Below are 10,047 nucleotides of genomic sequence, written 5' to 3' on the forward strand. Positions count from 1 at the left end.
TGGCGGAGCTGGGATTTGAACCAGAGCTGTGTGATTTGAGAGCAGCTTCCCAACAGGCACACAGGCACTGGTGCTCCTGGTTACCCCTGGGGGCCCCAGGGTCAGCGAGGAGAGGGGTGGGGAGGGCTCCACGCTAGGATGAAGGGGCCATTCCGGGCAGGGCACAGAGGTGGGAGACAGCAGGATGTCTTTGGCGGAACAGTGGGGTCACTGGCGTGGAGGTGCAGCATGGGTTCCACAAAGTGCCTCCTGCAAAACGACCTCTTCTTCTTACACAGTCCAGGAGCTGAAATCCTTTTACATTCTCAATGCGTTATTTTAAATATATATATGTATGTATATAAGAGCAAGAGAGAATTCATGTTGTGGCTCAGAGGTAACGAACCCAACTAGCATCCATGAGGACACAGGTTCAATCCCTGGCCTCGTTCAGTGGGTTAAGGAACCAGCGTTGCCGTGAGCTGTGGTGTAGGTCGCAGATGCGGCTCAGATCGGGTGTTGCTGTGGCTGTGGTGTTGGCTGCAGCTGTAGTTCCAATTCTTCCCCTAGCCTGGGAACCTCCATATGCCACAGGTGTAACCCCACCCCCGAAAACAACAACAAAGTATACAAACGCCTACAATAGTTACTATCCGGCCCTTGAGTAAAAGCTAAGCCCTGGTTTGATTGAGGCAGGGCTCGCCAGGGGAGTGGAGTGAGGGATGCGTCCCCTTTGGGAGCAAGTACCCCGAGGTCTGACCCCTGCTGGGACCCTCTCTCTGCCCAGGTCTCCAGAGCCAAGCAAGACGTCGGCCCTGGTCAGCGGTGAAGATGGTATCGAGCCAGTGTCCCCACCAGAGGGCATGGCAGAGCCCGGGCACCCCCGGAGCGCCATGTACCCACTGTTGTACCGGGACGGGGAGCAGGCAGAGCCCAGGTACCTTCATGGCAGTCCCCTCCCCTTCCTGGGATATTCAGGACTCAGGTTTTTGTCCCCTCGAGGCCCTGGTCCACCTCTGCGCAGTTGGGGGATTGGCAAGGGCTTCCGGGTACAACTGAGGGGTCTGTCAAAACTTGAGGTCTCTCAGCTCAGGCCTGCACTTGGGAATCTGAGAAGTAAAGAGCGGAATGTGCTGGACCAGGAGTTCCCATTGTGGCTCAGCAGATTACAAACCCAACACTGTATCCATGAGGATGCGGGTTCAATCCCTGGTCTCACTCAGTGGATTAAGGATCCATCCTTGCTATGAGCTCTGGTGCAGGTCACAGATGCGGCTCAAATCCTTCGTTGCTGTGACTCTGGCGCAGGCTGGTAGCTGCAGCTCCAATTCAACCCTTTGCCTGGGAACTGCCTCAGGTGTTGCCCTAAAAAGCAAAACAAAAAAATAAATAAAAAATAAAAGTAATAAAATAAATATGCTGGACCAATGGGGACCCAGGGGTGGGATGGAGGCCGAGAAAAAAGCCAGGCCCTGGCCTCAGGGAAAGATGTCACCTGAGCCACTCTGATTCCCTAGGCCTTTTTCAGAGGATCCTCTGTTGCAGGTGGACAGGTGTGACCCACCAGGGCAGCTGGGGTTCTCCAGAGATGCCCTGAGCCCAAGAATAGGTGAATGACACAGGAGATTTCCGGAGGCATGGTCCCTAAGAGCTGGGGGATGCTGGCACAGGGTGGGAAAAGCTTCATTCAGAATTTCTAAGGCAGTTCAGGTGGTCAGTGCCCCATCATCAGGGGTGTGCAAGCCCAGCACCAGGTGAACTGACCCGGGTGTCTGTTCCTCTCAGCAGGATGGGCTCCAAATCTCCAGGCAACACCAGTCAGCCGCCAGCCTTCTTCAGCAAGCTGACCGAGAGCAACTCGGCCATGGTCAAATCTAAGAAACAGGAGATCAACAAGAAGCTGAACACCCACAACCGGAACGAGCCAGAATACAGTAAGGGGCCTGCCTGTCCCTGGGAGCTGGGGGGCTGGAGGCCAGCACAGCAGCGGAAACCCGCAGCCAGATGGGCCTGCTGGCTCTCCAAGGAGGCAGTCGGTCTCCCTTTTGGCTGGAGCTGCTTGCTGGCACAAATGTGGCACCTCGAATGGTGCCTGGCACACAGGGGGCGCTCAGGGAGTATGTGCATGAACAGGCCTGTGCTAAGCCCCATACCGGGGGCCAAGGGCTGAGGTCCCGCCCATACACAAACCCCGCGTGTACCCATTGACAGTGCTCGTCACACGTGTGATCTGTTCCCCCGTTTATGTGGTTACTGGACATAAACCCTAGCTTGGCTCCCCCACCCTTAGCACACCCTCCAGAGAATACCTGAGTGAGTGAATGAAAGAATGAAGCATCATCAGATCCCCAGCCCCCAAAAGCTCATTAGCCAGGGGAGCTGGGGTGGGGGTTATTTTTCTCCTTCTGAGGCTGGATCACAACCTTGCAGGTAGCCACTGGCCCAGGCTGGTCAGTCCAGAGCCTTGCTAAGTGCCGTGCCCGAGCCAGCAGTCAGCTGGTTCAAAGTGCAGAATCTCAGGTCCTGCCCCCGGCCCTGCTGAGTCCCTCTGCATTGCCCAAGCTCCCGGGTGGGCTGCCTTGCTTAGACCAGCCAGGGGACAGGTCGGGACGGGTGATATCCAGGACCTGTGGGCCCGTAGGCCTCCCCCATCTCATCGTCTCCCCCTCCCCCACCCAGATATCGGCCAGCCGGGGACAGAGATCTTCAACATGCCTGCCATCACCGGAGCAGGTAACCCTTCACCCTGAGCTGCACGGCCACCAGCCCCATTCCCAGCCTCCCCTCCCCTGTCACTGTGCGCCCTGGGGAGGTCAGGCTGGGCTCAGGACTGGAAAGGAGCTTCGGCGGGCAAGGGGTGGGGGGGGCTCAGAGGTCCCTGGGCCTCACACCAGCCGTAGCCGTGGTGACAAGTGGTCTTTCTTAGTTCAAGTGTGTCCCCTTCTGTGGTCTCTACAAACCCTGTAGTAGGAACAGAGACCCATGTGAAGGCTGCTGAGTTTCCACAAGGAACCCCTTATTTGGAGGTTAATTTCAAGGCCTCCGGGTACGTTTAGTACAATACTAAGACCACACGTAACTGCCTAGAAACTTACCCGGCTTGTCTGTTGGGGTCTCCGATGGGGACTCGGGTGTGTGGACGGGGGAGGGGGCCTTCAGTGTCCAGGCTGTACTCAGGGTCCCTGTGGCCATTTTGTATAGAGAGAGCATAAATTTTCAGTTTGACTCGACAGTTCCAGCCAGGGAACAGTGCAGATGTGTCACAGAGATGGGTATAACATTCACATACATTGTTAAGCTAAAACTTGAGCCTTCCATGATGTTTTGAGGCCCTTGGGGTTGGACCCCTAGCCTCTGGTAGGGACCACGTGGTGTGTTTCTGTTGCCTCCTTAGAAGCACTGGGGTGGGGCTTGTCAGAAGTACCTTGGTGAGTCTGGGCCGGAGGAGCCAGTGCCGTCTGCGGGGGCGGGTGGGCGGGTGGGGGGCAGTGCTGAGCTTCCCTGGGGACCAACACAGGCCTTGAGCTCGGGGAAGGTGGTGAGTGGAAGACAGCCATTGGATTTTATCAGGGGGCCACCAGGGCCTTCGGGGGAGGGCACGGTCCCACCTGGAGAGTGACCCTCCACCCAGAGACTAGACAAACTGGGGGCTTTGCTGAGCCTCCCGCAATGGGGGAGAAACCACTTGGTGGAAACAGCAAGATCTTTAGAAATGAATGTTTTCAGAATGTTCCAAACCGTCACCAAAGCAGCAGACACACAGGGGCCTACATGTGAAGATGTGTGCAAGCCAACTTGTACACGTGTACGTAAATTAGATTGGACTCTTTGTTTCAAAGCAGTTTAGTCCACACAAGATATTTCCCCAGATGCCCATCTCTGCTGCTTTAGCTCTGCTTTATGAGTGGAGATGGTCAGCTTCCTGTCTAACCCCAGCGGGCTGTGGACCCCATGACCTTGGGTGGAAGGCTCAGTAACGTCTGTGATCACTGGAATGCTCACCTACCAAGGAACCATCGTGACCTGTATCCCTCACAACTATTTTTTTTCCCCTTTTTTTGGCTGCTCCACAGCATTTGGAGTTCCCAGGCCAGGCATCAGATCTGAGTCACAGTTGTGACCCATGCTGCAGCTCCAACAAGCCAGATCCCCAGCCCACTGTGCTGGGCCAGGGATCGAACCTGTATCCCCAGCGCTCCAGAGATGCCATCTATCCTGTTGCACTGCAGCAGGAACTCCCATTTCTCGCATCTTTTTTTGCCACTTCCCAGTGGTTTTGTTTGTAGGATCACAAGTGCTGTTTCTTTTTCTTTTTTTTCTTTGCCCCTAGCACTCAACCCCAGCTGGAAATTTTGCTTTTTCTTGATGGATATCCCTTTTTTGTTTGTTTTTTTAAGTGCTAATTTAAGTGCTTAGGAACCCCATATTCTATCCATGAGGATGCAGGTTGGATCCCTGGCCTAACTCAGTGGGTTAAGGATCCCACGTTGCCCTGGCTGTGGCGTAGGTCGCAGATGCAGCTCCAGTTCAACCCCTAGCCTGGGAATTTCCTTATGCCATGGGTGCGGCCCTGAAAAGACAAGAAAAAATGCCCATAAGAGGCATATTCCCCAGAGTTTGCAAAAGTCCCCAGAATGGTTCACGAGAAAACGAGAGAGGGACAGAAAACCTGGTCAGCAGCAAAAGAGACTGAACTGGTGTGACTTCACAGTGGGTGTCTAGAAGGATCTCGGGGACGGTTGTTGATGGGACCACTTTGTGCCAGGGTGGCTGGGCCAGGGGCGGCCGTGCGATTGTCTCCAGCTCTGCCCTGTCCCCCGCACGCACCGTAACTGCATGGCTGCGACCCCACCGCACCGTCCGTCTCTTCACCTCTTTCTCCTCACGGCTCCAGGCACGGAGAGGGGGTGGGAGGAGAGTCAGGCCCAGCTTGGGGGGCAGGCAGGGGGCCTGATGGACCCAGGCCTCGCAGGTGGGGGTGGCCGGAGGACTGCCTGGTCTCCTTTCTTCCCTCCCATCCTCCCAGCAGCATCCCCCCCACCCCCCAGGAACCAGGGTAGACCCCCCCGGGCCCAGTACTGAGCTCTGGCTTGACTTAGTTTCCCAGCAGCCCTTCCTCCCAATAAGGCAACCCTCTGATTCCCCTCCCCACTTCTGCTCCCTCTTTTTAAGGCCACTTGGAATTTTAAAAAAGAAACGGGAGTTCCCGTTGTGGCTCAGAGGGTTTTGAACCCACTTAGTATCCATGAGGATGAGGGTTCGATTCCTTGTCTCTCTCAGTGGGTCGGGGATCCTGAGTTGCCCGTGAGCTGCGCTGTAGGTTGCAGACACGGCTCAGATCCTGCCTTGCTGTGGCTGTGGTATAGGCTGGCAGCTGTAGCTCTGATTCAACCCCAGCCCAGGAACTTCCGTATGCCGTGGGTGCAGCGCTAAAAAAAAGGCAGCAGCAGCAGCAGCCCCACCTGGGATCTGGGGACCAAAAGGGGCCTCTGATTTCCCGGAGGACAGTGTAGGAATGAAGCTGGGGGGATGGTGGTCCTCTAATCTCCCCAGCCCCTCCCCCGACCCCTGGGAATTCCCAAAAGAGCTTCCAGGGCCCAGGTCAGAGGGCGCCCTCCCGCCCCCATCGCCCCGCAGGAAACGTCAGGGGGGCAGACAGGGAAATCGAGAAACGTTGCTTTGCCGAAATGTGCTCACTGTGTATTCTCTCTCCTCCTCTCTCCTCTCTGCTTCTCCCCTCCCCCCTCGGCCCTCTGGCCCTCCTGGCCCCTTTGTGTGTGTGTCTCTCTCCCAGGCCTCATGACCTGCCGAAGCCAGGCGGTGCAGGAGCATGCCAGCACCAACATGGGGCTGGAGGCCATTATTAGAAAGGCGCTCATGGGTAAATATGATCAGTGGGAGGAGCACCCGCTCAGCGCCAATGCTTTTAACCCTCTGAATGCCAGTGCCAGCCTGCCCGCTGCTATGCCCATAACCGCTGCTGACGGACGGAGTGAACACGCTCTCACCTCGCCAGGTCTGCAGGCCTCCTCCGCCTCGGCCCTCCAGCCCCACCAGCCCCGTCTGTCCCCACCCCGGTGTCATTAATCCTCCCGCCTCCGCGTTCCTCTGACCAACCCCCCTCCCCTGCCCTCCAGCTTTGGAGCTTGTGACTTTATTTTTTGTGCGTGTTTGACGTGGTCCTGGAGTTGGCTGATCCCAAGCAGGGTGGGCACCCCCAAGTGTCCGCGTCTCCCCCTCAAGTCCGCCCTCCGCCCACTGGGCCCGAAGGAGCTGCTGCTTTTCTAAAAACACACCCACTGCTGCCTGAGCCCTGCCCGCCCCCCTCCCCTGCTGGACACAGGTCCTGGGACGCCCGCGTCCTGGCCCATCTTGTGTCCCCTTGGGGGGAAATCAGGCCGGAGTGAGGCCCCTCCTTCTCCGTGTGGATCAGAGGGACCCCTGGGCTCACGCAGCCACGCCGGTGGGCCCAGAGCCTACTGGGGCCATCGTGCGTGTCCACGGCTGGCCCTTGGGCTGATGAGGAGGAGACCGATGTCTGTGTGTCAGACGCAAACTCAGACGAGTCACAGGGTAACCAGGCGGGCCAGCTTGCCCTCCGCCCTGGCTCCTTAATCAGTACTCTGCACATCAGAGCGAGGGCCAGGCTAAGAGATCTTGAGCCCATTTTTCTGACCTGGACACTGTGGCCCCAGGAAGTTTCTGGACTTAAGGGGGACCCAGGCCTGGCCTGCAGGGTCCTGGCTTATCTGCAGAGGGCCTGCAGCCTGCCCAGCCCCGATACAGTCTTAGGGCAAGGGTCAAGGTCAGGCCAGCGGCTTTGAGGCTTTGTGCTTGGGGTTTCAGCCCCTGGTGGGTAGGTGGGCCTCAGGGCAGCCTGAGGAGGCTTTGCAAATCGTTCTATCCACTCCCCTAGTAGAAACCCTCTTCCAAATCCAGGCTCATGGCTGGGTCTGGCCATTTGGTCGACCTCCTTAGCTTCTATGGGGTTGAGCCCTCCGTGAGGTGCCCGGGAAGCAGGTGGCCGGGGCCCCCACCCACCCACCCCTGCCCCAATAGCACCAGCACTGTCCTCATTGTCCAACGTGGCCCCTTCCCTGTGTCCCCCAGCAGGTGGCGGCGGGAAGGCCAAAGTCTCTGGCAGACCCAGCAGCCGAAAAGCCAAGTCTCCGGCCCCAGGCCTGGCGTCTGGGGACCGGCCGCCCTCCGTCTCCTCCGTGCACTCAGAGGGAGACTGCAACCGCCGGACGCCGCTCACCAACCGCGTGTGGGAGGACCGGCCCTCATCCGCAGGTGGGCACCCGGGGTGGGCAAGGGGCCTGCCAGCTGCCTGGGCACCTACTGGGTGCAGAGCGCTGATCAGGCTTATCCTGAGAAAACCCCAGGGCCCTGGGCAGCTCGCAGATGGCAGGTAGGGGGAGGGCGTGATGAGAGGAGGATGAAGGACTTGGGAGGTGACAAGAGAGGGTCATGAACAGAAGCGCATCTCAGGCTCAGGGGATCCCTGGGGAGCCCCCCATTTTCTCTGTGAGCGCGAGGAGGTCCCTAGAGTTTTAAGCGGGGTTAGGTGTGGGGTCTACCCCAGGTTCGAGAGATCCTTTGGCTCAGAAGAGGCCCAGAGGGCAAGGGCGGGAACAGCGAAGGAGCACCTGCTGGTCCAGGCAGCAGGCGGCAGGGGGCGTACCAGTGGGAGTGGAGGCAGGGACTGGCGGCAGAGTCAGAAGGCGCCTGGTATGGCCGAGGAAAGGTAGGTGGGTGAGCCCCTGGGGCCGCCTGGCTCACAGGGCCTCCTGGGCGTCTCTCGCCATCTCTCCGGCAGGTTCCACACCTTTCCCCTACAACCCCCTGATCATGCGGTTGCAGGCGGGGGTCATGGCCTCCCCGCCCCCGCCTGGCCTCCCCACGGGCAGCGGGCCCCTGGCCGGCCCCCATCACGCCTGGGATGAGGAGCCCAAGCCGCTGCTCTGCTCGCAGTATGAGACGCTCTCTGACAGCGAGTGATGGTCAGAGCGGGGTGGGGGCCGCACCAGGGCCCAGCGAGCGGCCGGAGCAGCGGACCGAGGAGCAGGGCGGCTGCCGACTCCCCCCGCCGAGGAAGGAGCCCCTGAGTCTGCCTGTGCGCCCGTCTGTCCGTCCATCCGTCCACAGCCGGCATCCTTGCCCGTCTAAAGCCTTAACTACGACTCCCGCCCTGGCTGGCCCTGTGCAGTGACCTTACTCAGGGGATGTTTACCTGGTGCTCGGGAGGGGAGGGGCCGGGGAGGGGGCGCTGGCGGCGTGTGGTGGCCACAAGCATGCAGCCGGGGCGGCCAGGGACCCAAAGCAGGACGACCCATGCACCTCCCATGCCACTGCCTCCCCCCTTAACGCATTTGGAACCAAAGTCTAAACCGAGCTAGAAGCCCCCGCACCCTCCCTCTGCCTCCATCCCGCTTAGCACTCTGGACAGACGGACACAGGCCTGTCCAGGCCCCAGCGCTCTTGTCCCGGTCCCCACGGGCTGCCCCAGCCAACGAGACTGCTGGGAACCAAGGCAGGCACGGGCGGGCGAAAGGGCGGGTGCCGCCTGGGGCGAGCGGATGCTCCGAGGAACTGGACTGTTTTTTTTTCACACATCGTTGCCGCAGCGGTGGGAAGGAAAGGCAGGTGTAAATGATGTACTGGTTTACAGGGTATATTTTTGATACCTTCAATGAATTAATTCAGATGTTTTACGCGAGGAAGGACTTACCCAGTATTATTGCTGCTGTGCTTTCGATCTCTGCTTCCCGTTCAAGAGGTGTGTGCAGGCCGACAGCCGGTGACCCCATCTTCTGCAGGACCGAGGGGGCGGGGGCTGCCAGCTCACGAGCCCCCCTGCGTCCTCCCTCCCTCCCTTCCTTGGGCAGAATGAATTTGATGGGTGTTCTGTGACCGCCATCTGCGCACGGCGGTGGCGTCCTGTCATTTACACACGTTGTTCTCATTAAAAAACGAATTATACTCGTGTTACAGAGGCTCCTTCTCTACCTTGGACCAGACAACCCAGGGGGGCAGGGGACTGGGGCGGTGGGGACCGGTGGGAATGTAACCCTGCAGGGGACACAGGCACATCCCCTGACTTGCCGGGCTGGTCCCCTTTGCAGGCAAATGTTCACACCCACGGTGAGGATGTCACCGTGCCAACAGTGAATAATTACAACCCACGGTAAGAGTAATGATTTTCACACCCATGAGGAAAGTATCAGATGTTCACACCCCAGGCTGTGAGCCTGAGGGGTGAGGGTGGGGGGTCTGCATCCTCAGGGACTCTGCCCAGCCTCCCTAGCTCTCAGTTTACCCTGTGAGCCTGTGCCATGAGGCAAAAACAATCAGCAGGCTTTGGAGGCCCAGGAGGCTCAGCCTGGCCCCTGGGCTGCACTACTGATGCTGGCAGGCAGGTGGCAGTGTTGGGCCAGCAAAGGGTTTTATCCTGGGTGGGGCCTCCCTCCATCCAGGGTGCAGGCCAGCCCCCACCTAGAATCCAGGATGGGTCGGGTGTGCTGGCCACAACAGCCACCAAGGGTGGTCAGCTGTAGTGAGGCCAGAGTGATGTGGGGGTGGGGTACAAGTGTCGGCCCACATGGTCATTTCTGCCAGCCCCCTGTCTCCATGGCCTCAGAATTGGTACCACTTGGCACTTCTGTCTTTGCTGAGGGTTAGCGGCACAGCCCCCATACAAGGATGTTCGCAGGGTGTAAGGAGACCTCTCAGCCCCCAAAGGGTTCATCCCTTCTCAGCTCCTCTCTTCTCTGGGTATTTACTGACACACCACAAACTACTGGACAGAACTTCTCAAGAGCAAAGCTCTTGTCTTCCTCTTCCCAACCCTGTTGTTGACTGAACCCTCTGGCCACCACGTTGAGCTGAACTGACACCATGAGAATCAGATTCAGTAGGAAATTAGAACGTGATTTGTGAAGTGCACAACAGCTGTTGGCTTAGGATGGTGTGAAGTTGGTCAAAATGCAGATTCCTGGGCTCTGCCTAGAGGATATGCATGATTTGGTAGGTCCAGGGCGGGGCCTGGGAATCGGTTTTCATCTAGCA

At 58.5% G+C, this 10,047-nt stretch overlaps 1 protein-coding gene across 50 annotated transcripts in view; it reads left to right on the top strand.

Annotated features, from left to right (window-relative positions):
• The window catches only part of NCOR2 (nuclear receptor corepressor 2), a 176,720-nt gene extending 167,750 nt beyond the window's left edge, over window positions 1-8,970 (top strand). For 8 of the 50 annotated variants that reach the window (XM_084993238.1, XM_084993250.1, XM_084993259.1 and 5 more), the window contains exons 41-46: window positions 767-916; window positions 1,768-1,913; window positions 2,659-2,712; window positions 5,774-5,860; window positions 7,093-7,272; window positions 7,799-8,970. In XM_084993238.1, coding sequence (XP_084849364.1) covers window positions 767-916; window positions 1,768-1,913; window positions 2,659-2,712; window positions 5,774-5,860; window positions 7,093-7,272; window positions 7,799-7,980 — 799 coding nt within the window. In that variant the 3' untranslated portion in view covers window positions 7,981-8,970. 50 annotated transcript variants of the gene reach the window in all.
• The last annotated feature ends 1,077 nt before the right edge of the window (window positions 8,971-10,047 follow it).

The sequence above is a fragment of the Sus scrofa genome, chromosome 14, assembly GCF_054392235.1.
Source record: "Sus scrofa isolate SSC_HxYL_T2T_F1_AM1 chromosome 14, Sscrofa_HxYL_maternal_Yorkshire_Landrace_v2.0, whole genome shotgun sequence".
Taxonomy (NCBI): domain Eukaryota; kingdom Metazoa; phylum Chordata; class Mammalia; order Artiodactyla; family Suidae; genus Sus; species Sus scrofa.